This window comes from Paramisgurnus dabryanus, chromosome 5, assembly GCF_030506205.2.
Source record: "Paramisgurnus dabryanus chromosome 5, PD_genome_1.1, whole genome shotgun sequence".
Lineage (NCBI taxonomy): Eukaryota > Metazoa > Chordata > Actinopteri > Cypriniformes > Cobitidae > Paramisgurnus > Paramisgurnus dabryanus.
The window spans coordinates 43,609,076-43,634,627 of record NC_133341.1 but is presented as its reverse complement, the minus strand read 5'-3'; the positions used below and the strand labels follow the sequence as shown (position 1 = coordinate 43,634,627).

The 25,552-nt window shown below is 39.5% G+C and overlaps 1 protein-coding gene across 2 annotated transcripts in view; it reads left to right on the top strand.

Annotated features, from left to right (window-relative positions):
• Positions 1 to 1,053: 1,053 nt before the first annotated feature.
• Positions 1,054 to 25,552, top strand: part of tecta (tectorin alpha) — a 32,103-nt gene continuing 7,604 nt past the window's right edge. Inside the window, exons 1-20 of one of the 2 annotated variants that reach the window (XM_065284273.1) lie at positions 1,054 to 1,173; positions 2,338 to 2,477; positions 2,635 to 2,922; positions 3,010 to 3,147; positions 3,248 to 3,413; positions 4,009 to 4,241; positions 5,945 to 6,124; positions 6,286 to 6,856; positions 7,037 to 7,650; positions 7,788 to 8,358; positions 8,441 to 9,090; positions 12,223 to 12,327; positions 12,503 to 13,046; positions 16,583 to 16,782; positions 18,449 to 18,829; positions 18,913 to 19,199; positions 19,355 to 19,635; positions 23,481 to 23,591; positions 24,243 to 24,445; positions 24,802 to 24,965. In XM_065284273.1, the coding sequence (XP_065140345.1) occupies positions 1,110 to 1,173; positions 2,338 to 2,477; positions 2,635 to 2,922; positions 3,010 to 3,147; positions 3,248 to 3,413; positions 4,009 to 4,241; positions 5,945 to 6,124; positions 6,286 to 6,856; positions 7,037 to 7,650; positions 7,788 to 8,358; positions 8,441 to 9,090; positions 12,223 to 12,327; positions 12,503 to 13,046; positions 16,583 to 16,782; positions 18,449 to 18,829; positions 18,913 to 19,199; positions 19,355 to 19,635; positions 23,481 to 23,591; positions 24,243 to 24,445; positions 24,802 to 24,965 (5,891 nt within the window). In that variant the 5' untranslated portion in view covers positions 1,054 to 1,109. Of the gene's footprint in view, positions 1,174 to 2,337; positions 2,478 to 2,634; positions 2,923 to 3,009; positions 3,148 to 3,247; positions 3,414 to 4,008; positions 4,242 to 5,944; positions 6,125 to 6,285; positions 6,857 to 7,036; positions 7,651 to 7,787; positions 8,359 to 8,440; positions 9,091 to 12,222; positions 12,328 to 12,502; positions 13,047 to 16,582; positions 16,783 to 18,448; positions 18,830 to 18,912; positions 19,200 to 19,354; positions 19,636 to 23,480; positions 23,592 to 24,242; positions 24,446 to 24,801; positions 24,966 to 25,552 lie in introns of those variants that run through there. The other variant, XR_010543668.1, reaches the window with a different exon arrangement.

Genomic DNA, 25,552 nt, shown 5'->3' with positions numbered 1-25,552 from the left:
TGTAACCTTCGATTGACTGAATTATAGTTCATTGACTGATTTTAAATGATGTATCTCACCGTTATTCATTATTCCAACAAGGATGTAAAAAAGGCTTAAAGCGGCCTATATAATTATTTTCAAGACTATGTTGTATTTGAATAGGTATTTAGTATTGAAGATAAATGAAAAATCCCTTGTAAGATGCATGTAGATTAGACTGGGATGTAGTTTGCATTAGTTTAAACCAGCTTTACTCCCGATTTTGTTATTACCCTTTCTAAAAAAACATTTGGTCCTCCTTAGTGAATCAATTTTATGCCTTTATACTTAAGATCAGTTTTACATCATCTTCATCCTTAGCATCACCAGATTCTGGAATTTACAAGGATGCCTATTTATTTTGACATGGTAAGGTTATGTAAATCTGAAGGGACTGAAACTAAAACTTTAGCCCCTCAGGGTTGCCGTTAAGACTCTGTGCACTCAAGCCTGCTAAATTAAACCCATTAGCCTCGATGTTCAAGGACCTTCCTCTGATGCCAACAAGTCATAGCAAATAAACACCTGGTAATGGACCTTTTAGACGATGGAGAGGAGCAGGGTGAGTTCTTCCAGACGCAGACTTACTGGCACGGTGGTGGCCCAGAACTGCATCACCACAGCCCACTCACACGGTAGCGCTGGAGAATGTGATCCCTGCACATTGTTCGCCATCACATAATAGAACCTTTTCAGCTTAGGACGACAGGCCCACCATGCAGGGGGAGAAGGGGGCAGAATGCCCTCATGGGAGCCCTGGGAGACTGCTCTTTAAACTGGGAAAGATTGGAGACAAATGTGTCTTGGCCTAGTTGTTACTTTTTTGAATAGCTTTCCATTAAATTTATCATATGTCATTGACTCATGCCATGTCATTCATGAGGTTTCAAAGACAGATGCTTTCCTCCAAAAGGACTTACAGTGCACTCAATCTATACTCTTTTTAATCAGCGTGTGTGTTTACATGTGAATCATACCCAGAACCTTTGCATTGCTCTACCAAATGAACTACAGGTACACTATACATTTCACATTTTAAGAATTTCAAGAGACATAAATGCCATGTATGTGTTTCTCAGGTGTTTAGGATGGTTAGAACGGGCACTTTTGTCTCTCTCCTCCAGCTCTTCAGCACCCTGGCTCCCATAGGAGGTAAGTGGTCTTTACACGGACATATAAGATGCAAATGTCATTGCTGAAGAGAGCTGTTCTTTCTGACTTTTTAAGAATGTCAAGTAAAACGTTGCGGTACCCAGAGTATGTATTTGAAATCTTAGTTCAAAATATCATATAATCTATTATAGCATGTTAAAATTGCCACTTTGTAGCTGGAATATGCAATTTTGGAAGTGTGTCCTGTTGAATGCAAATGAGCTGATCTCTGCCCTAAATGGCAGTGCCATGGTTGGTATTATCCCCTTCTGACATCACAAGGGGAGCAACATTTCAATGACCAAATTTTTCACGTGCTTGCAGAAAATGGTTTACCAAAACTGGGTTGATCTTTTTCACATTTTCTTGATTAATAGAAGCACTTGGGACCCAATTATAGCATTTAAACATACAAAAAAGTCTGATTGTCATGATATGTCCCCTTTAAACTGGTTTGCTGATTTAAGGTGGTGGTAGCTGGTTTAAGCTGGGTCTCCAAGCCTGGTTTTAGCTGGTGTAGGAAGCTGGTCTAGATGTGTTTTGGTCACTTTTTAAGCTGGACTTAGCTGATTAGGGTGGAAGACCAGCTGACCCACCAGCTTTTTCAGCTTTGCCATGCTGTGATGACCAGCTACCACCACCACCTCAAATCAGCAAACCAGCTTAAGCTGTTTTTTTAGTAGGGATGATACACTGAAAACGAGTTTATTGATTAAGCAAAAAGGTACAGATCTGGGAACTTTTAAAATGCTTTTGTGGAAAACTGGACCTACACGTACCCACATTAATCCTTTTCAAAAGATGCTTAGTTAAATAGAAAGTTCACCCAAAAATTAAAATTCTGTCATTATTTACTCTCATGTTGTTACAAACCTGTATAAATTTCTGTGTTCGGATGAACATGAAGGAAGATATTTTGAGGAATGTTTGTAACCAAACAGGAAAAATTGTACTATGGAAGCCAATGGGGCATCAAAACATTCTTCAAAATATCTTTCTTTGTGTCCATCAGAACAAATACATTTATACAGGTTTGCAACAACATGTGAGTGAGTAAATGATAACAGAATTTTCTTTTTTGGGTGAACTATCCCTTTAAATTCATGTACATCTGATTTCTGCATCTTTGCTTTGGTTACAATATTTCTTTTCTCTCCTGCTCAGCATTGTCTCAGGATACCCTCTACCCCTTTGGACCGTCTAACAGGGATTTAGAGACCCCAAAAATGGACGATGGCAGTTCTCCGGAGATCAATTTGCTAATTCCTTTCATATTCTTCAATGTGCCCTATAGGTCCCTTTATGTAAGTGTCAAAAATTTGTAACCGGGAAAGAGCTTACTGCGGCATCAAGTCTAAGATGCTTTAACGACAAACATGGGTTATGGGAGAAAAGCTTATGTTACTCAATCATACATTCATTCATTTATCAACTAACATAGTGCTCTCCCTGTCCCCACAGGTCAACAACAACGGAGTGATCTCTTTCAATGTTCAGGTGAGTCAGTTCACACCTGAGGCTTTCCCCCTCAGTGACAGCCGGTCCTTCATTGCGCCCTTATGGGCCGACGTGCATAATGGCATCCGTGGAGATGTGTACTACCGTGAGTCCACCGACCAAGAGACACTAGAGAGGGCCACTCAGGATGTCCGAAAGTATTTCAAGAATATGGTGTCCTTTACTGCCACCTGGGTCTTCATTGCCACATGGACTCAGGTCACATTTTATGGAGGCAGCCAGACAACACCGGTGAGAAATACATCATTTGCCTGTCCTACCGTACTGTATAATGAGATCAGAGGATGACACGTTAAATTGGAAATGTTCTTTTTTCAGGTAAATACATTTCAGGCAGTGTTGATCTCCGATGGCCACACTTTTTTTGTTATGTTTAACTACGGCGAGATCAGTTGGAGCACAGGCACGGCGAGTGGTGGAGACCCTCTTACAGGCTTGGGAGGAACCACAGCACAGGTAATCCGGAACATAACAGCTGTGAAAGAATATTATGATCTACTTTATTTTATTCTTTGGAAAACGGTACTTGTCTCTTATCCATACTTACTCTCTCCAGGCAGGTTTCAATGGTGGAGATGTCAGCCATTTCTTTAACCTTCCTGGATCACGCTCGAATGAAATAGTCAATATTGAACTGACCACTAATGTCAACGTGCCTGGACGGTGGTTTTTTCGTGTTGACACAGACCAGATAGACCCGGCAAATGGCTGCAGTTACACTGGTACAAAAATCACGTATTGTTTGCATTAGAATTTCCAGTCCATGTTTTTATGGCTAATGATGCATTTAGTTGATGTTTTTGTGTCGTTGTTTATTCGCCATAAACGCCATTAAAGGGACATTCTTTTTGAAAATATACTCATTTTCCAGCTCCCCTATTGATTTGTACAGTTTTGAAATCCATTCAGCCGATCTCTGGGCCTGGCGCTACCACTTTTAGCATAGCTTAGCACAATCCATTGAATCTGATTAGACCATTAGCATTGTGCTAAAAATAACCATAGAGTTTGAATATTTTTCCTATTTAAAACTTGACTCTTCTGTAGTTACACCAACAGAAAAATAAAAGTTGTGATTTTCTAGGCAGAAATGGCTAGTACTATACTGTCATTCTGGCGTAATAATCAAGGATTTTGCTGCTGTAACATGGTTGCAGGAGGCGCAATGATATTACGCAGCAGCCGAAAAAGTCCCCTCAGTAACTTTCGATGGCAAGGGACTATTTTCCGGCAGTGCGTAATATCACTACGCCTGCTCTAACCATGTTAAATTTATTATTTAAATTTGACCTATGTCTCTGTAATTTCTTTTCTCAGGACGTTTTTACCGCCGTGGCGAGGTGTTCTGGCTGTCAGACCACTGCACTCAGCGATGCAGGTGTCTTGATTTGAATAATCAGGTGACCTGTCAGGAAACTCCATGTGGTCAGTTAGAGACCTGTGAACAGGTGGAAGGGGCTTACTACTGCCAGCCCACCCGTACCAGCACCTGTGTGGTGTTTGGAGACCCCCACTACCACACATTCGATGGACTTCTCTATCACTTCCAGGTAAAATAATCCCATTTTGATGGGAAAAAATTTAATGATAATGGTGAAAAGTAATAGTAAATTATAATTATTGAACCAGGATGCAAATTAAAACCTTAAAGATTTATCTTTCATAGATTTAAAAGGACAGTGCTCCCAAAAATGAAAATATTTTCGGCAGTGTTTGTAAACAAATAGATTTTTAAGCACCACTGACTTCCATAGTATTTTATCTTCTACTGTGGAAGTCAATGGTGCTCCTGCTTCCTGCTTAAGTAAATTATGACAGAATTTAAATGTTAAGGTGAAAGGGGTAGTTCACAGAAAAATAAAAATTTACTCATCCTCAAGTTTTTCCAAACTTGTATACATTTCTTTGTTCGGCTGACTACAAAGGAAGATATTTTGAGCAATCTATCTGCAATCTTACAAGCATTCTTTAGCATAACAAACTGATATCAAGTCTAAAGTTAACCTAGACGGTAATCTGACACTATTGCTTAGCTGGGTTTCCATCCAAATGTGAAGTGATTTTTTAAAATTCGCAAAAAAAGAAAAACAAACAAATGGAAATTAGGTGTTTCCCATCAAGTTGTTAGAGCAAATAATGGTGGTATTGGTAAACTAGTAATCAACAGTAACTAAACCAAGCTATGCTTAGAAAATGGAAACTAAATTAGTTACCTCGCAAGTTACCATATTTTCCGGACTATAAGTTGCTCCGGAGTCGTATCAATCAAAAATGGGTCATGAAGATGAAAAAACAGTCCCAATGGACTACACGTCGCATTTATTTAGAAAATTATCTCACAATAATAAAAGTTATTTAACTAAACAATAGCACACAGAACAGCAGGCTGAATAGATGTCTGTACGTTAACGTAACATTATCAGTTATTTACACGACGATACACAATAGCATACAGAACATACCTGGAAGGCTGAATAGGCTAAATAAACAGAACAAGCCAACGAGCTTTAAGTTTGCAGGTTCGTCATTCCATATCACTGAATCCATTAAATTACATAAATACAGGAGCAGCATATGGCGGACTCACGCGGCTGTAGACAGTAATGTTGTCTTTTAGTTCATATATTATGTCAAATTAATTCATACTTACTTACAAGCCATGCCTGACTATAAGTCGCAGGACCAGCCAAACTATGAAAAAACGTGTGACTTATAGTCCGGAAAATACGATTTAAATTTACTAGCAGTGCAGCTTGAAATTGCCAAACTGAATGCGGTGCACAGAAAAAGAAATGCAGATGCTTTTTATTGCAGATAGTAGCAGCAAAGGCATTGCGACGATGTCCACCCATATATGGGAAAAACGATTAGTCACGTGACGATCAGTTACGTGGGTTTATTGTTTGCTACATCAGAATTTTTTCGGCAGCTGCATCTCATATTATTCGCATTTACTCTTTTTCGCATAAGTCAAAAAGCACCTACTAAAATCGCTGTATTGTGTATGTTAGGCCAGGAGGTCCCCGGAAAGGCATTTAAATGAATTCCCAAAACACATAAATTTATTAAGTTGAAAATTGTGTCTTTTAAACAACCCCTCGGTGTAGATGTTAGGTATTAAGATTTTGTCCTGAAGGTTCTGGCTCGGCGTTAGTGGTAGCTAGGTATGTCCATTTGCCTCTCTAGTCAGACTGGTTTGTTTGGAATGAATTGTGGGTTATAAACTCTTTGATATCCTTAATCTCTCATCCAGGGTACCTGCTCTTATCTGTTGGCTCGTCCATGTTTTGAAATGCCTGGTTTGCCTTTCTTCAGTGTGGAGGCCAAAAATGAGAATCGGGGTGTGACCTCAGTGTCCTGGCTGAGGGATGTGATCGTGGAAGTGTATAACCACCGTGTCACACTACCCAAAGGAACTTTGGGAACGGTGCAGGTCAGCTTTCCTCAAGTTTCCATCCTTTGAATTTGAAGCTGTTCCTCCACTGTTTTTACATACTACACTCTCAGCATGAATAGCAGCTTAAGAGATTCAATTGTTATCGCAGGGCATGTGCAATAGAAGCTTTCTTGACGCATTTTTACCTTGTGTTACAGGTGGATGGCTTAATAAAGACTCTTCCAGTTCAGCTTCAATTAGGTGCAGTCAAAGTGTACCAGTCTGGTGTTGCTGTCGCTTTGGAAACTGATTTTGGACTATTGGTGACCTATGACGGATTGCACTATGCCTCCATCTCCCTCCCCAGCTCCTATTTCAACAACACTTGTGGCTTATGTGGCAACTACAATGATGACCCAGCCGATGACCCCGTGTTGCCAGATGGCACTCTGGCAGAGAGCGTAGTGGAACTGGGTGGTAGCTGGCGAGCAGAGGACACAGATTTTCGTTGTACAGATGGGTGTGCTCAGAACTGTAGCATGTGTGAGCCGGCAGCCGAAGCGTTTTACTTTCGCCCAGATTACTGTGGATTGATCAATAAGACTGATGGCCCGTTCAGAGACTGCAGGACAGTGGTAGATCCCACGGCATTTGTGTACAGTTGTGTTTATGATATGTGCAGTAACCGTGATAACATCACTACACTGTGCCAGGCTATACAGGCATATGCACTTGCATGCCAGGCCCTGGGAGTCACGATACGACCGTGGAGATCACGCTCTTTCTGTGGTGAGTGTAAATGTGAATTTAAAGCTATAGGAAATTTAAGAGTGCCTCAGCATAACGATATACAAAGATATATACAGTTAATATAATTTTATTAGGTTATATGACAAAATCTTTAATTTACATGGCCTTGTATCTTTATCCCTAACGTACAATCTTTTTCAATTTACCATTGGTGTTTAGCTTTGACATGCTCTGAGAACAGCCACTACCAGGTCTGTACCAGTTCTTGTCCCGCTTCCTGCTCTGACCTTACGGCTCACCTCTACTGCACCCATCCATGCACCGAGGGCTGCCAATGTGACCAGGGATATGTGCTAAGCGGCAGCCGTTGCGTTCGGCGTTCCGATTGCGGATGTGAACGCGATGGCCTGTACTATACGTTAAATGAGACTTTCTGGGCAGGAGAGGGTGGGGAGTTGGGTGGAGAATGCTCCCAGCGTTGCGTGTGTGGACCGGCAGGTGAAGTAACATGCTTCAACGATTCTTGTGGTGAAGGCGAAGTGTGTACTGCAGAAGTCGGGTTGTTGGGGTGTTACCCTCGTCGGGAAGCAGTATGCTCGCTGTCTCAAAATCAAATACTGGCAACGTTTGATGGGTCCGCAATCCCATTCCCAGACGAGAGCTCATTCTATCTGGTGAAGACGTTGGGCCGCTTGCCTGCAAACGTTACATCGATGGAGGTGAAGATCGGAAGGAAGCTGGTGAATAAGGGCCCTACGTGGATACGGCCAGTGGTAGTTAGGGTGGCACATTTGGAAGCACAGATTGGTGGTTCAGACTTTGACATGATCAAGGTTTGTGGTGACTATATTATACTCACTGTCAGAAAGCTAAAAAGTCACCAAACACGTACCTGTAACTATGATGTCATTTTAAAACCTTAAAAGTTTATAAAATGACCTGATGATGCTTTTCTCTCCTCCCCATCCAGGTAAACAGCGAACCGGTGATTCTTCCTTATGTCCATCCAGTGGAGCCTCTCATGATATACCGTTTCTCTGGTAATTCCACAGTGATTGAATGGAGCGGCCTCGTCCGTGCCCGATACTCACGTCAAGGCCTCTTAAACATCACCCTGTCCACCCTCTTTTACAACACCACCTGTGGTCTCTGCGGTTTCTTCAACGGTGATCCCATTGACGACCTCCGTCTTCCCAGTGGCAGGCAGGCAGATACACCCGACCAGTTTATTGAAGGCTGGAAAGCCATTGCGGACGATTTGACCTGCAACGGTGACTGTGAGGACTTGTACCGTATGTGTACAGATTTGAGGCTGTACCAGAGTCCGTGGATGTGCGGAAACATCAACGACCCAGGAAACAGCTCATTCCTGGCCTGCCACACCGCTGTTAACCCCTCTCCCTTCTTCCGGAACTGTCTCTATAACATGTGTGTTCGAGAGGGAAACCGGTCTGCACTCTGCAACTCCCTGCAGGCATATGCCTCCTCTTGCCAGGATGCTCAGATCAATGTGGGAGCTTGGAGGAGTGCGACCAATTGCCGTAAGAGAGAATCAGTAATTACATTAATTGTTACTCTCTCGCCATTACCATTAAGTGATCTCCTCTTTCACTCTGTTTTTAGCTTTACCCTGTCCCGAGAATAGTCACTTTGATGACTGTACCTCTGCGTGCCCTCTCACTTGCTCCAACCTGGATGATCCAGAGGAGCCGTGTCCTCTGCCGTGCTCGGAGGGCTGCCAGTGCGAGGAGGGCTTTGCCTTGCGTGACGGCCTCTGTGTGGCACGCAGCGACTGTGGCTGCTTCTACATGGGCCGCCAAATGGCCACCAACGAGACATTCTGGACAGACTGGGAGTGTCAAGAGCGCTGCTTTTGCAATGGAACGGACAACAGCGTCTACTGCACCTTTTCACCCTGCCATCCGGAGGAGTACTGCCAGGAAAGCGATGGTTTGTTTTTCTGTCAGCCGAGGACAGAAGCCATGTGTGTTGTTGCTGGATATGGCCACTTTTTACCATTTGGAGGCGTTCCATTTGACCTCCAGAGCAGCTGCACTCTTCGTCTTGCCACTACTGAGTGTGGAGAAGGGGACGAGTATGGATCTGATGGATGGGAAAGTGCAGAGATGGTTCCGGGCGGACTGCCTAGGTTTCAGGTCTCGGTTCGGAGTGAGGAAAGAGACACAGGCCAAGCTATATGGGTACGGGGATTTGTACTGGAGGTCTACGGATATGAGATTGAGGTGTCTCGAAGCTTCAAGCACACAGTTACGGTAAGACCTGGGAAAGTTGTCCTGGATGTAAAGACTGAATGATGTAAATATATGTTGTTTTTTTCATAAACATATGACTTCCTTTTTGCAGTTGAATACTAACAAATACATTTTGTATTTAAATACAATCATGTTATTTTCTTATATGGGGATCATCATGATGGAGCACTAAAAGCAGATGCATTCCTCTGTAAAGTAACTCAGATTACTCCAGTGGGTTAATAAATGTCTTATGAAGCGAAATGATGCATTTGTTAGAAAAAAAAATATAACAATTTTGAGCATATTTAGGGATCAATATGTTACATATCTGTGGCAACATAGAGATCAGGATAGTAAGTTTAAATGGCCACCAACCCATACAGCGAAAAATATATTTTCAAGTATAATTCAAAAAATAGACACAAAATATATTTGCTAAAATACATTTTGTAACATGTTTACAAAAATGCATTTTTAACCAATATACCAATATATTTTCAGGCCATTTTTATATATTTTGAAATATATTTTAAAAATAAATATGTTTTAAAGCATTTATATTCATGTCGCATTGAAAGAAAAACTTATGTTGCAAACCTGTAAACACATGTTTGAAAAGGTTTAAATGAAATATATTGTCAACTGCAAAAATTAACTTTATACAATTAATTTCACTGTTAACAAATGCATTTAGCATATGTCAAAAATATATTTTGGCCAGGAAAAATATATAAGTTGTAAAATTAGAAATGTATTTGTTGCCCCTGAAATTCATGTTGAAATATTATGTTGATACATTATGTAGGCTAAAACTTAATATATTTTGAAATTCATATAAAATGACATATCTTTGAATCTTATTGGTTCTGCATGTCCCATGACAAAACACGCATATGACAACTAGTCACGAGACACGTAAGAGCCAATGAGATTTGATGAGGTTATTTGAACTTACCACTCTGATCTCAGTGTTGCTACGAATATATGACATAATTAAATTAAATATTATTTGTTTTTCTTCTGACAAATGTATCGTTTTGCTATAAAATACGGATATTAACCCATTGGAGTCATTTGTGACCCTGGACCACAAAACCTTAAGTCCTAAGTAGAAAATGTCAACAATACATTGTATGGGTCAAAATTATTGATTTTTCTTGTATGCCAAAATAATTCGGATATTAAGTAAAGATGATGTTCCATGAAGATATTTTGTAAATTTCCAACCGTAAATATATCATCATATTTATCATTAGTAACATGTGTTGCTAAGGTCTTCATTTGGACTACTTTAAAGGTGAATTTTCTAATATTTAAAGTTTTTTTGCAACCTCGGATTACAGATTTTCAAGTAGTTCTATTCAATTGTCCTAGGCCAAATTATATTGTCCTATCCTAACAACTTGTATGTGGATCAACTTTTGTGTCCAGTACTCACCATAAATGAGAATCAAGGATGCTGGAATGGCATAAATAATAAATTATTTAATTACTTGAATTAAAAAGATTAGGTGTGTTCAACTGAAGAAAGGAAATCATTAACAGGTTATGTAAATTATGAGATTATTATCTATTCCTTTAATGCTGCCATATTTAAAATAGTATTTTGTGTTAAGTTTGCAAGTCTTGAGTCACACAGATTTTTTTTTATGCAATGTGTATTGATATAATCCCCCAGCCAAAACTAGTATTCATCTGTAATTCTAGACCACAATAAATCCACACCTTTTGAAGGTCAAGCTCCTCGATTTTTATGACACAAAGTTATTTTAATCCACCGGACACAAAAGCTAAATAGAAGAGAACTCTCCAGCTTTTTCAGGTGGAGGTATAACATTTCAGCAAGCGTCTGTTAGCACAGTGGAGCAGATACAGAGAGAAACTTATAAATGACTGATGTCTGGAATGGCTTCACAACGCCATCTGAAGATTTAAACTTTAGATCAAATAAAGATTGAGAGGAGAAGAAAAACAAGATAGTAAGTGAGAGACAGAGTGAATCATCAAGTGTTGTGTTAGACAATGAACAAGAGATTGATAAAGAAATAAAAAGGCAGGGAATAAAGGTCCGTTCGCATTATAACGATAACGATACATTTATGCTAATTCGATCACGAGCGCGGAACTCGCGCGAATCCCTTGCAATTAATGGCATTATCTTATATTGGATATTTCTTGTCATAGAAACTTTTGGAGTTTTTACATGTCATTGAATATGTAAATATGCTGTTCTTGTTGAATTTACACAGCGGTTAACCAGCAGATGTCCTCAACACACTGTGTTTGCGTAACTCTAAATAGTGAATCTATAGTTTGCGTAACTTACCTTTTGTCGTAGTCAATGTAGTAGGGAAAAACATTACGTAGTCAATTTCACAGCATCAGCGCTGGATACCTGAGGTAATTTTATGTTATGGACCTCACCAAGCTTCTCCACTGTTATTTCAAATGCACGTGCACTTGAAGTTCAAATAGATTTGATTGGCTGTCAATGGTTTATCATTCATCAGGTGGTGGGAAAATCGCTCAGAAAGTTATCCCAACGATATCGTCCGTTGTATCTTTATCGTTATAGTTGTGGTGTGAACTCCGCTATTCTCTATAATATAAAACGATTTTTAAAAATATATTTTATATCTGAACGGCCCTTAACCCTACTGAAAAGACCAGCTATAACATGGTTGGCTGGTTTTCGCTGGTCTTTCAGTTTGGTTTTAGCTGATGTAGCAGGCTGGTTTTAGAGGAGTTTTGCAAATTTTTAACTGGTCTAGATAGTCAGGTTGGGAGACCAGGTGACCCACCAGCTTGACCAGGCTGGAAGATCAGTTTAACCAGCTTTGCTAGGCTGGGAGGACCATCTTAAAACAACTAAGACCAGCCAACCAGATTAGCCAAGCTTCCAGCCTGGTCAAGCTAGTGGGTAACCTGCTGTGTTCTTCCAGCCTGACCAGCTTAAAAGTGTCCAAAACCCCTCTGAAATCAGCCTGCTATCAGCTTACCAAGATAAAACCAGCCAACCAGCTTATGCTGGTTTTTGCTGGTGTTTTCAGGATGGGAGATTATCAGAGAAACAGTACAAGAAGAAATGATTGATTCATTTGAAATAAACATGACCAAGAGCACATGACAAGTATTTCTTATCTTTCTAAGGTGAATAAGGAGCGGTTGTATCTACCTATAAAACTTGGTCCTGCGAAGGTTAATATCTATACCCTTGGTCTTCAGTTACTTGTGGAAACAGACTTTGGCCTGAAGGTAAAGTGCAAACTATTTCATACACCGATATCACCAAACTTTGATATTTGTGATCTTGATAATTTTAGGCAGAGTCCCATTATTTTGTCATATACACAATAAAACAGAGTCCTAAGTTTACAATGTAACCAGCTTGTCTTTATTTTTCTATGATGCCTAAATAATATCTCCACAGGTAGCGTTTGACTGGAACACTCTTCTGCTCCTCACTCTTCCCCGTAGTCTCTTTAACGCCACCTGTGGGCTTTGCCAAGGAATGCCCATCTCTGGGCCAGTTCTGAGTGTCAGTGAATGGGCAATGACATGGGCGGACCGCGATACCTTCTGCCAAGTGGGATGTGGTGACTCTTGCCCTCGTTGTGGATTGGCGGAGCGGGGCCTTCCTGCTGAGGTGGCGGCACCCGCTCAAGTAACCGATGCCGTCGGCAACATCGACACGGACGGTAACCCTGGAAACCGTTTCCACCTTGCCGAAGGGTTGTACGTGTATGTCGAACCCGAGGCAGTGAGACTTTGTGGACTTATAATAGACAGAGGAGGTGTGTTCGCACGCTGCCATAGCAAAGTTGCACCAGCGTACTTCTACCAAAGCTGTCTGCAGGATACGTGTATGGACCAAGGAGCAAGAGAGATCATCTGTAATTGGCTGCAGATTTATGCCAGCACCTGTCAGACACAAGGAGTGTCTGTGATTGGCTGGAGAAGCTCCACACCATGTGGTGAGTGAAACTTTTTCATTATTACTACTGGTTGCTTTCTAAATGTTTGGTTTTAAACTTGTGTGTTATACTTTTCAAGCAATCGGATAAACAGTTTTCACCAGGTGGGTAATAAAAGGGGCAACCTACAGTATAGACTATAGACCTGTCACTGGGGGGCAGAAGTCGCGTTAACTAAAGTTTTTTTGTTGCAGTGACAGAAAAATCTAAAAGACATCCTTTATTTTGACAGATTACACTGAGGGTAATTCATTGTAACTTGTAAATGTAATTCCCATCCAGTTGGTGGCAAGAGTACCTTTGACTTAAAGGTCCACTGTGTAGATTTTTAGCAGAATCTAGTGGTGAGACCTCTCACACCTCCCTTTCGAAACGCATAGAGAAGCAACAGTAGCCGTCAAAGGACACACACCTCATCCTCTGAGACAGACAAAATTGACAGTTTGTCTGTTTAGGGCTACTGTAGAAACATGGCGGCACGAAATGGCGACTTCCATGTAAGGGTGACCCGCGGTGTACGTAGATAAAAATGGCTCATTCTAAGGTAATAAAAACAATACAGTTAATTTAGTAAGGTCTTTATACACCACTGATTATATAGTTATTTACATTATACTGCATTTCTGTCAAGAGATCCTTCTAAAAGTCCCACACTGTACCTTTAATGAAGTGCTGCACGGACTGATCTACATGAAATTTTGTAAGAGAAATTAGTAAGCATTGGTCTCCAAACTCTCTTGCAATATTTTGATGTCATAAGCTGATACATCTGCGCAGCATTGCTGAAGTTTATCACATTCCAATGTGACTATAGAATAAATATTTTTTAACTTTAAAATATGAAATGATTGATAATAATTGATTATGATGGATTTTATATGCCCCTTGTATATTTTTCCTGACAGTTTAGAGGCCGGCAGGTGGGCTCTTTTGACTTTACAATTTTGGTTATTTAGAGAATAAAAATATCTCAGAAAACCTTTTAAAGCATTTACCAATCATAATAAACACTATTAACCCATAGCGTTGTAGCAGTGGGTTTTGCAAATGGCACACTGAAAAGTATTTTGTCTCGTTTTCTAGTAAAAATACAAATTCTTAAATCGAAATAAGTTGAAAAGCAAAACTACTTTGGATATTAAGTCTTGTTTTCTGAACAAAACCATCAACATTTAGTGAGTTTAAAGGAAAACACCACCGCTTTTGAATATTTTACTATGTTCTTACCTCAATTTAGACAAATTAATACATACCTATCTTTTTTTAATGCATGCACTTCATCTTTGTACAGCGCATCTTGAATGTGTTAGCATTTAGCCTAGCCCCATTCATTCCTTAGGATCCAAACAGGGATTCATTTAGAAGCCACCAAACACGTCCATGTTTTCTTTATTTAAAGCCTGTTACATGAGTAGTTACACGAGTAAGTATGGTGGCACAAAATTAAACGTGGCCTCGGCACGCAGTAACATCATCACTCCTGTGAACTACCCCCTCTCGCTCAATGAGTGATGATGTTACTGTGCCAGAGGTTGAAGTGCTGCAAACTAAGTGCTCTACCGCCATACAATATAGTTCTCCTTTTTTATCTGCTTTAAAAATGGCCATGTTTTATTTTTGTGCCACAATACTTTTTCCTTTAAGCTTAAAACAAGAACTTAAAAAAAATCTGCCAGTGATCTGGCAAGAAAATAAACTTGAATTAAGTTTTACCTCTTTATTTAAGTATATTTTTCTTATTCAATTCGCCGTTTTTTTTTCTTGTTTTAAACTTAAAGGTTTAATTTACCCAACAATTTAAATTACGTCATTATTTACTCATTCTGAAATTGTTACAAACCCCATATCGATTTTTTTGTTCTGCTGAACCCAAAATAACCTTTTTAGAGCAAAACCATTTTTAAGCTCCTGTTTTCTGCGTAATTACAAATAGCTTCCTTTGTGTTCAGCAAAACAAAGAAATAAAGGCAAGTTTGTAAAAACTTCAGGATGACAATGGTCTCGAACACACTGCAAACTTTCGGGAGTGACAACCGCATTAAAATGCGGGAGTGAATCCCCTAAATGTTCGTTTCATGTCTGTACGGAACAAGACTCACTCCCGAAAATGTGATGATTGACACAGAGATAACCATAGCAACGTTCTGCCGTCTCGCATGCTTATCACTCACAGTGACCAAAATAATAACAGCATTGTGTTTTGCAATAAACCTCCATCTTGGCGTTGTGTATTTTACGCTTTTGTGAGGCTGCTTCACAGCGCGGAGCGCGCTGTCTTGCAGTGTTGCCAGGTCCTCGTCTTTTTTGTACATAATTCCCGTTTTGGCGCTTTACCGTTTATGACTTTTGGCTCATGAAGCGATCAAGTTTTTGGTGTTAATAAAGTGTAAAGGTTCCGGTCCCAATATTTTGATCTTTGAGGTAAATTGGATTTTTCTTGTTCGCTGTTTTTTTAGTGCAAGATCTGGCAACACTAGTCAGCAAACGATTGTGCCTCTGTCATTTTCTGAACCGCACATACAGAAGACTTTTTTCCCTTTTAAGCATTTATTTTTTCAGAAGAGAGACCTGTCCTGTTAATGATGAATGTTTTAAAAACTTGATTAACTACTAGTTGTTCAGTTCGGTTATGTACACACTGTGCAGAGTTTCTGTAAATTCGGTTGTAGAATGCGGTTGTGAGTCCCGTAAATTATGCTGAACTGTGTGTGTACAGAACAGGATTAAGAATAAAAATGTAAAGTGACAATTGAATTAATATGCAGTGTGTATGGGATTTAAATAATGACAGAATTGTAATTTTTGGGTGAACTATCCCTTTAACAGATTTTTTTTATTAATCAAGATAATATCTTAAAGGGATAGATTACCCAAAAATTATGGTAAGCACACAGTAGTCAATGTCAACTTCAGTTTACTTCCATACCAGCCGAGGCATAAGGGTCTTATATAGCAATATCGTCATTTTCGCCCAAAAATCATGGAAAAAAAAAGAAAGACATAAACATCTTGAATGACATGAATGATATTTAAATTATTGGGATTTTTGTATGAAAGTGAAATATTACTTTAAGATTTTTTACTGGAAAACAAGAAGAAAAAAAATACTAAGATATTCATGCAGTGTGTAGTAAATTTTTTTAAAAGGCACATTATTATAAAAACAAATCTGAGTCTTAGGGAAAGTTTAATAACCAAGACCTTTATAAACCGTTTATAAGTATTTAGATCCAAATATTGTTTATTTAGATGGATGGACCATTAAATTCCAACATGCCTGCTGTTATGCTGTCTAACCGTGAATCATGATGGCTTAACTTACAACCGATCTGTTTCACCAACAGAACAACTACAGGACACTTTATCAGAATCAAAGCCCAATGAAAGCCACACATTCATATAAGACCTTTACACCGAAATACAATACACCCTTCTTACTTCTGGAAACTCACCCGTCCACTGTACTCCTACTGTTTTGTTCACTGTGCGTGTGTGTGTGTGTGTGTGTGTGTGTGTGTGTGTGTGTGTGTGTCCAGTGATGTCGTGCCCCATGAACAGTCATTATTCCAGCTGTTTGATGGTGTGCCAGCCGCAGTGTGCTCCTGCACGTGGGCAGAGAGATTGTAACCAGTACTGCGTCGAAGGATGCCAGTGTGATCTGGGCTATGTGCTCAACGGCAAGAGCTGCATCCTTAGTCAAAACTGCGGATGCTACACGGATGGTAAATACTATGAGGTGAGATGGGCTTTGCAATAGTCTGCATGGAGCTGTATGATGACAGTACAGGTTTTTAACCATACTGATATCTTAGATGTCAATATTTGGTGGTTTAAAGGGGTAATAGCGTAAAACCTGACTTTTCCCATGTTTAAAGGGGACATTTCACAAGACTTTTTTAAGATGTCAAATAAATCTTTGGTGTCCCCAGAGTATGTATGTGAAGTTCTAGCTCCAAATACCATATAGATGTGAGCAACAATGTGCAGTTTATGGGTGTGTCCTTTTAAATGCAAATGAGCTAATCTCTGCACTAAATGACAGTGCTGTGGTTGGATACTGCAGATTAAGGGGTGGTATTATCCCCTTCTGACATCACAAGGGGAGCCAAATTTCAATGACCTAATTTTTCACATGCTAGCAGTGAATGGTTTACCAAAACTTAGTTACTGGTTTGTTCTTTTTCATGTTTTCTAGATTGATAGAAGCACTGGGGACCAAATTATAGCACTTGAACATGGAAAATCAGATTTTCATGAAATGTAAGTGCTATATTTGGGTCCCCAGTGCTTGACGAGTGCTTCTTGTGAGTGGAAAGTTTCATCTTGAAATAAGTTTACTCTTTTCTTAAACACTTTTCTTACTCCATATCAGTTTCTTTTAAATTTCTTGTTTTAATCACAAATTTATTGAAATTTTATATTTATAATCTAAAAACTAGACTTCAGACTACTATCAAGAAAATGCATCTTACATTAAAGGATTAGTCCATTTTCTTAAAAAAATCCAGATAATTTACTCACTACCATGTCATCCAAAATGTTGATGTCTTTCTTTGTTCAGTCGAGAAGAAATTATGTTTTTTGAGGAAAACATTACAGGATCTTCTTTAATGGACCCCAACACTTAACAGTTTTAATGCAGTTTAAAATTGCAGTTTCAAAGGACTCTAAACAATCCCAAACAAGGCATAAAAGTCTTATCTAGCGAATCGATTGTCATTTTTGGCAAGAAAATAAAAAAATATGCACTTTTAAACCACAAGTTCTCTCTTCCTCCAGTCGTGTGACGTGCCAGCGCGACCTCACATATGCGAAACTATGCCCCAATGTTTACAAGTGTGGAGAAAGAGGACCGTTCCGACATTGTTGTATGTGAAATGATACTAATTAATGTCTTTGTGTCCGTTTATTGTTTAAAATAATCCGAAAATGTGCGTTTCATATATGTAACACGTGACCTTTCCACGGCATTACGCAATTACGTGAGGTCGCGCTGGCTGGTTGTGGTTTAAAAGTGCATATTTTTATTTTTATTGCCAAAATGCCAATCGTTTCGCTAGAAAAGACCCTTACAGTATGCTTCGTTTGGGATCATTTAGAGTCCTTTGAAACTGCAAATTTAAACTGCATTAAAACTGTTAAGTGTTGGGGTCCATTAAAGTCCATTAAAATGAGAAAAATCCTGAAATGTTTTCCTCAAAAAACATAATTTATTCTTGACTGAACAAAGAAAGACATCAACATTTTGGATGACATGGTGGTAAGTAAATGGACTTATCCTTTATGAATTTTAAGGACAAAAATACTAAGAAAGTCATTTTTTTGGGTGTTTAAACTGTCTGTTTAAAATAGTGAAGAACACCATAAAAATAAAATGTAATCTCTCTCTCCCTCTCTCATAGCCAAAGCAGTTGTTCTGGAACAGTGACTGCACCAAACGCTGTCAGTGCATCGGCCGTAATCTTATTCAGTGTGACCCACGGCGATGTAAAGCAGAAGAGGAGTGCGTTTTGCGGCACGGCGTGCGAGGCTGCTTTGCACGTCGTAACCAGCACTGCGTGGCTTCGGGCGGTGGCGTCTTCCGTACGTTCGACGGCGCGTCTCTTCGTCTCCCTGCGTCTTGCTCCTTCGTCCTGTCAACAATCTGTCACAAGCTCCCAGAGTTATCTTTTCAGCTCATTGCCAATTTTGACAAGTGGAGCACGCCAAACCTAACCACCATCTCCCATGCTTACCTCTACATCAACGAGGAGAACATTCTCATCTCTGGAAACACGGTCAAGGTAGAGAAGATCTGAGCAGAGCATGCAATATATTTACTGTATATAAAGACATTAAGAAATGAACCGTTTCTTCTTCACCTCAGGTAAATGGAACGCCGGTGTCCGTGCCTTTCGTCACAGGTTTGATGACTCGAGTGTCCACGTCAGAGGGATTTCTGGTGATCGATACGCCTCAGGACATCCAGGTGCGCTACAACCGCTTCAACACACTGAGCATCACCATGGGCCCACGGCTGCAGAACAAAGTGTGTGGACTGTGTGGGAACTTCAACGGAGACCCCACTGACGATTACATCACGTCACGAGGCAAACCTGCCGTCAGCTCTCTGGAGCTGGCACAGAGCTGGAAGACCAACGGCATGCAAAACAGGTTAGCAAAGCATATTTACGTCGCATTAGCAGCGCAAAAGGTCATAGGTTCGATCCCAATGAACACACACACTGAGAAAATGTTTAGTAAGTCAAATGCATAAATGTAAATAATGTTTCCATCATCCTCATAATCTCATCGTTTCTCGTCTGTAGCTGTGATGAGACTCAGTACGTAGCTCTGGCTCAGTCCTGTGATAACACAGCCATCTCGGAGCTTCAGGGAGAGGAAAACTGCCTGAAACTCACAGATCTGAAAGGTTTCTTCCAACCCTGCCACGGGCTTCTGGACCCCCACCCTTTCTATCAGTCTTGCTACCTGGATGGCTGCTATAACCACCGTAAGGCCCAGGTGTGCGGCTCCATGGCAGCCTACGCTGAAGCCTGCCGCTCTTTCGGTACTCTTACCACCAAGTGGATCACCCAGGAGAACTGCTGTAAGGGGACGCTGCCACCTACAGGATAACAAGGGGAGAAGTGTAGAAAGAGACTAGAAAGTTTGGGGAATGAGAAGGAAAATGTTTAGTTTAGTGGCAGTTTGGATGTCTGTTGTGAGATACTATAAGGACAAACTGTTGTGACTAGTAAATAAAAATGAACAGCTGGTCAGGGCATATATTATGCAAATCCCACTTTTTTAACCCCCATTAAACCAAAGCGGTCTCATCTGACATGCTGTTTTGTTTCTTGTTAAAGGGACACTCCACTTTTTTGAAAATATTTTTGGAATCCAATTAGCTGATCCCAGGTACCACTTTTAGCATAGCTTAGCTATAATACCCTAATATTGCCTGAAAATAGTCCACTGCTATTAAAAGTTATCAAGGGGACTATTTTCAGGCGCTGCATAATGTCATTGCACCGCCTGCGGCCATGTTACAGCAGCAAAGTCCTTGATTATTACGCCAGAATAAGAGTATAGTTCCTTAGTCATATCTGCCTAGAAAATCGCGATTTTTAATTTTCCGTCGATCTTAGTACACAATGTAACTACAGAAGAGTCAAGTTTTAAATAGGAAAAATATCGAAACTCTTTGGTTATTTTTAGCGCGATGCTAATGGTCTAATCAGATTCAATGGATTATGCTAATCTATGCTAAAAGTGGTACCGGCAGACCCGGAGATCGGCTGAATGGAGTCCAAAACGGTAAAAATCAAATGCTTAACTCTAGGGGAGCTGGAAAATGAGCATATTTTCAAAAAAAAGTGGAGTGTCCCTTTAATGTGATATCACAAAAAAGCTCCGCCCACTGCCACTGACTGACTGGTTAATTTGACCCAAAAGCTTTTCTAAATGTGTTTGTTAGTACATTGTAAAGCTTATACGGCTAAAGATACAGTACTATCGTCTCAGACTGTATTCACAGGAATCAGATCTGTTTTTAACCAAAAGCGCTCACTGTCTGTTGGAAAGGAGCAGTCGCTCATTTGCATTTAAAGGAACAGACATGAAAACAGCGCTTTTGGCTCACACCCAAATAAGGGCATTTTAGACATGCTCTAATAAATGATCTGTAGGGCATTTGGACCTGAAACTTCAAACACACATTCTAGGCACACCGGAGACTTATATTACATCTTGTAAAAATGGACATAATATGTGCCCTTTAAAGGTCACCTAATATGACAATTTTTCAGAATGTAATATTGGTCTCAGGTGTCCCCAGAATGTGCCTTGGACGTTTCGGGTCCAAATACCCTATAGATCATTTATTATACCATGTTGAAAAAGTCCCTTTTTGGGTGTGCAGGAAAAAGTGCAGTTTTTGTGTGTGTCTCTTTAACTCTTTCCCCGCCATTGATGAGATATCTTGTCGTTTAAGAGAAAACATTTGCATAAAAACGTGTTACTGATGAGGTTTTAGGGCTATCTGTAATACCGCGATTCTCTAATTTAGAAAAAAAATTACACTGAGTTTGATTGTTCTGAATCTGATCTCTAACAAAATTATTTCAGCTTTTTTGCTCAAAATAAGACAAATATCCATATTTAATAGTTTATAAGCAGAGAAATAATATAGAAAGGATTAAAGATACAATTTGTATTTATCTGGCCGCTAGATGGCGCCAGATCAAACAATAACAATGATGTTGTTTACTGACGCTCTGAAGCAGCGTGGAATTATGGGATTTGTAGTCTTTAACTCAACCGCTGATGGCCATCAATCAGACGAGAAATCACGTAAGGTAATCAAGTCTTATAAATGTTGCGTTTGATGACATCGTTTATTTCATTATGTAAGTTTATATGTGATGTTCAAAACGAAATTGTTAGTCATATATATTACAGTATTAGTCCAAATTCGATGGTAAAAACAGCACAGAATTAAGTTTTCAACTTACAATCTACAATGATTTTTCACATAATGTATTGACAGTACAAATCTTATTGTGAAGTGTCTTAAAATGACCATTTATATTGCTGTACAATAACTTTGATGTGCATATCGTCCGTGGGAAGACGCGCTGATTATAATCTACACACTAATGTTGTGATCAATATAATAGCATACGTTTTTTGAAGGGTTACGAATCAAAACAACTCACCCATCTTCTTGGGTCGTTTGGTTGGCCCGTACGCTAACAGGAGCTGACACAACCAGTGGCAGACGGTACAGAGATACCCATAAGTTCATAAGCAAGCGCGCCGCGTAGCCCGACAGGCGCTATCGCATAGTTCCGCATTTGTCCAAGACACTGGCTCGCTGCGTCCGAAAACTCAAGGCAGTGAGGACTTGTTGCCTCGCTGCCTCATGAGGCCATGACTTCGGCCTCGGAGGCCTGAAGGCCGCTCAGAGAAAGGCTTTCCGACGCACTTCAAAGGCAGCGTGTTTGAAATATGAACAGAGAGCGCCTTTGTGATAACTAATCACATATTTGAAAACTACAATACTAATTTCTCGCTAGAAATGCTATTAAAATGTATAAAAAGTGAAAATATACGTTTATTTACAGTAAATTTGTGCTCCAGTCGCTTCCTTGGCCGCCATTTTATTTTTTCGAGCTCGACCACTGTTGTCATGTGGTTTACGTCAGTAAAGGCGGTGACAAAGGGTCACATGGATATTAACGTCATTGACAGGAGACTGCACTGCCCCGTGTCAATGTTTTGTATGGAAATTTTCTCACGATTTACAAGTAGTTAAAAAAACATTACAGATATTGATAGTAATCAGCTGGACAAAATATATAACACTGGCCTAGTGGTTTTTGGACATTTTACTGCAAATATCTTACAAATTGCACCTTTAAGCCGTTTTTCCCGTTTTGTTTGTTTGTTTATTGTTTGTTTGAAAGCAGAGGGTCTGTTAAGTGAATTTGAGATATTTGTATGTTTATATATTCTTAGGAAAAAAAATCCTGGAAGTTTTTTTTTGGAAACTTTTGTGAAAATCACAAAAAATGCTGGCGGGCAACTTAAAAAAAAAATGGCTGGGGGCGAATTAGTTAATTGCAAATGAGCTGCAGCTTCCCTCCCTGTTTACTGTTGTCTATACACCGTTTTTAAAGGAATAGTCAATTTTCTTAAACGAAAAATCCAGATAATTAACTCACCACCATGTCATCCAAAATGTTGATGTCTTTCTTTGTTCAGTTGAGAAGAAATTATGTTTTTTGAGGAAAACATTGCAGGATTTTTCTCATTTTAATGGACTTTAATAGAGCCCAACACTTAATACTTAACTCAACACTTAACAGTTTTTTCAACGGAGTTTCAAAGGACTATAAACGATCCCAAACGAGGCATAAGGGTCTTATCTAGCAAAACGATTGTCATTTTTGACAAGAAAAATAACAAATATGCACTTTTAAACCACAACTTTTCGTCTAGGTCCAGTCCAGCGCAACCTCACGTAAATGCGTAGTGACATATGGAGGTCACGTGTTATATATATAAAACGCACATTTGCGGACCATTGTAAACAATAAACTGACACAAAGACATTTTTTTGTATCATTCCACCACATACAACAATGTCGGAACGGTCCTCTTTCAACACACTTGTAAACACTGGGGCGGCTTGTCCCATGAGACTACTAAGGTTTTATGGGGATTTAAAAATAAGGAGAATGCAGATTTCTATCATTATACGGTTGTACAGTAAACAGACAGGAAACACAATTATGTTCAAACCTCATATAAAAGTGAATTTCTCAAATTAGATGACCTTGTGTGAGGCTTAGGTTTCCATTAGTTAGAGTATAGAAACTAAGTCTATAGTGAAACACGTGCAAATGTACAATTTCTGTGTGCTAACTTTGTACCTGGACCTGTTTTTAGCAGAATGGATCTATGACCCCTGTGCTGGAGAGATCTGCTCGAACAACACATGTGAGCAGGAGAACGGAGGAGACCTGTGTGGCTGTCCTGAGCTTCCCAGTACCGAAATTAGTAAGACAAACTATTACGATCTCTTGAAATTACTAAACAAAGATGTCCAATAAAATGAATTAGTCAAAATGTGATGTAAGTTGGTTTGGGGATCGCCGGATTACATTAAACCCAAAAATGAATATTTTCTCATTTTCTCACCCTCATGTTGTTCTAAACTTAAGTGAGTTGAACACAAAAGAAGATATTTGGATGAATGATGGCAAGCACACAGTTGAAAGTACCCATTGACTTCCATAGTATTTGTTTTTCCTACTATGGAAGTCAGTGGTTAGTCAAACTCATACAGGTTTACAACATCATGAGGGTTGAGTTAATTTTAAAATAAAACATTTAAGTGTACATATTTTGTTAGAATTTTTTGTTTTCTTATATTTTATATTTTTACCTCATGGCAAATAAACGCCCGCAAACAGAAGGTCATGTTCATTTGATGAGGTAACCATAGCAACAGTATCTCAAATGTTTATTCAAGCCATCAAAATCAGATGTTATATTGAAAAAACACAAGCATTGTTATTATTAATCACGCTGTTACAGATTTCCATGTTGCATTGATCCTATACATCATAAAAACCTTTAGTGTTTAAAATAGTAGTTTGAGGGGTGCACCATGAGAAAAGATTAGTTTTTGCTTTCTTTGTGATGTAGATGACGATGACATCATCCAGGCAGAGGTGACCTGCAAGCACGCTCAGATGGAGGTGTCCATCTCTAAGTGCCGTCTGTTCCAGCTGGGCTTCGAGAGGGAGGACGTGCGAATAAATGACCAGCACTGCGCTGGTATCGAGGGAGAGGATTTCATCTCATTCCACATCAATAATACCAAAGGACACTGTGGCTCCATTGTACAGGTGAACAAATCCCTCTGCTTTCTCATTGCTAAAATGTTCAAGAGCAGACGGTCTCAGTTCAGACAGTCTCAGCTTGGCCTCTCTCGAGACAGAATAAAAAGCACTGTTTCTTAAAGTACAGGATAAGGTTCATCACATCTCACTGTATTACATTCACTTCCATTACATGCAGCAGAATGAAATACAAGCACAGGCTTGCGATGAAAAGATGCACAAAATGAATGCATGGTTGGATTGTATAAAGTTTATACTACAAACAATGCAAAGGATGTATTAAATTGTAGGTGGAGAAACTGAATTCAGAGTAACTTTATGTGCTTATGTTTGTTTGTGTGTGTGCGTATTTGTGAGTTTAGTCAAATGGAACACACATTATGTACAAGAACACAGTGTGGATCGAGAGTGTGAACAACACGGGGAACGTGGTGACGCGTGATAAGACCATCAACGTGGAGTTCTCCTGTGCTTACGAACTGGACATAAAGATCTCTCTGGAGACGGTACTAAAGCCAATGCTTAGGTAAGCTGTTATATATCACAGTGTTTCTCAACCAGAGGGCCTCAAGATGACTTAGCATTATTAAACACTGGACAAAACAAGGATTAAAGTAAGCTTAAACAAGCAAAAATTAAGATGTTTCTTATTTTTTTGGCCATTTTAGTAGCGAATGTACATTTGTCTAGTCATTCCAAGTTCTATTTAATTTTATGTGTAAAAAATTGAGTAAGTGGGGGTCATTCAAATATTTTTGTGGGCACCTAGGGGGCCTTGAAATGAAAAAGGTTGGGAACCGCTGATATACCACAACCAATTACTATGTGACTGTACTGTGTTACTACCATGTTTTTAACATGTTTTTAATATGTTACCCTGGATGACAAAACCAGGCATGGGTTACCAGTTTATTTTTGTAGCAATAACAAACAAAGTCTAATTTTTTTTGTAAATGCCAAAATCATTAGGATATTAAAGGATTAGTCCTTTTTTTAAAAGAAAATCCAGATAATTTACTCACCACCATGTCATCCAAAATGTTGCAAAACGATTGTCGTTTTTGGCAAAAAAAATATGCACTTTTAAACCACAACTTCTTGTCTTCCACCGGT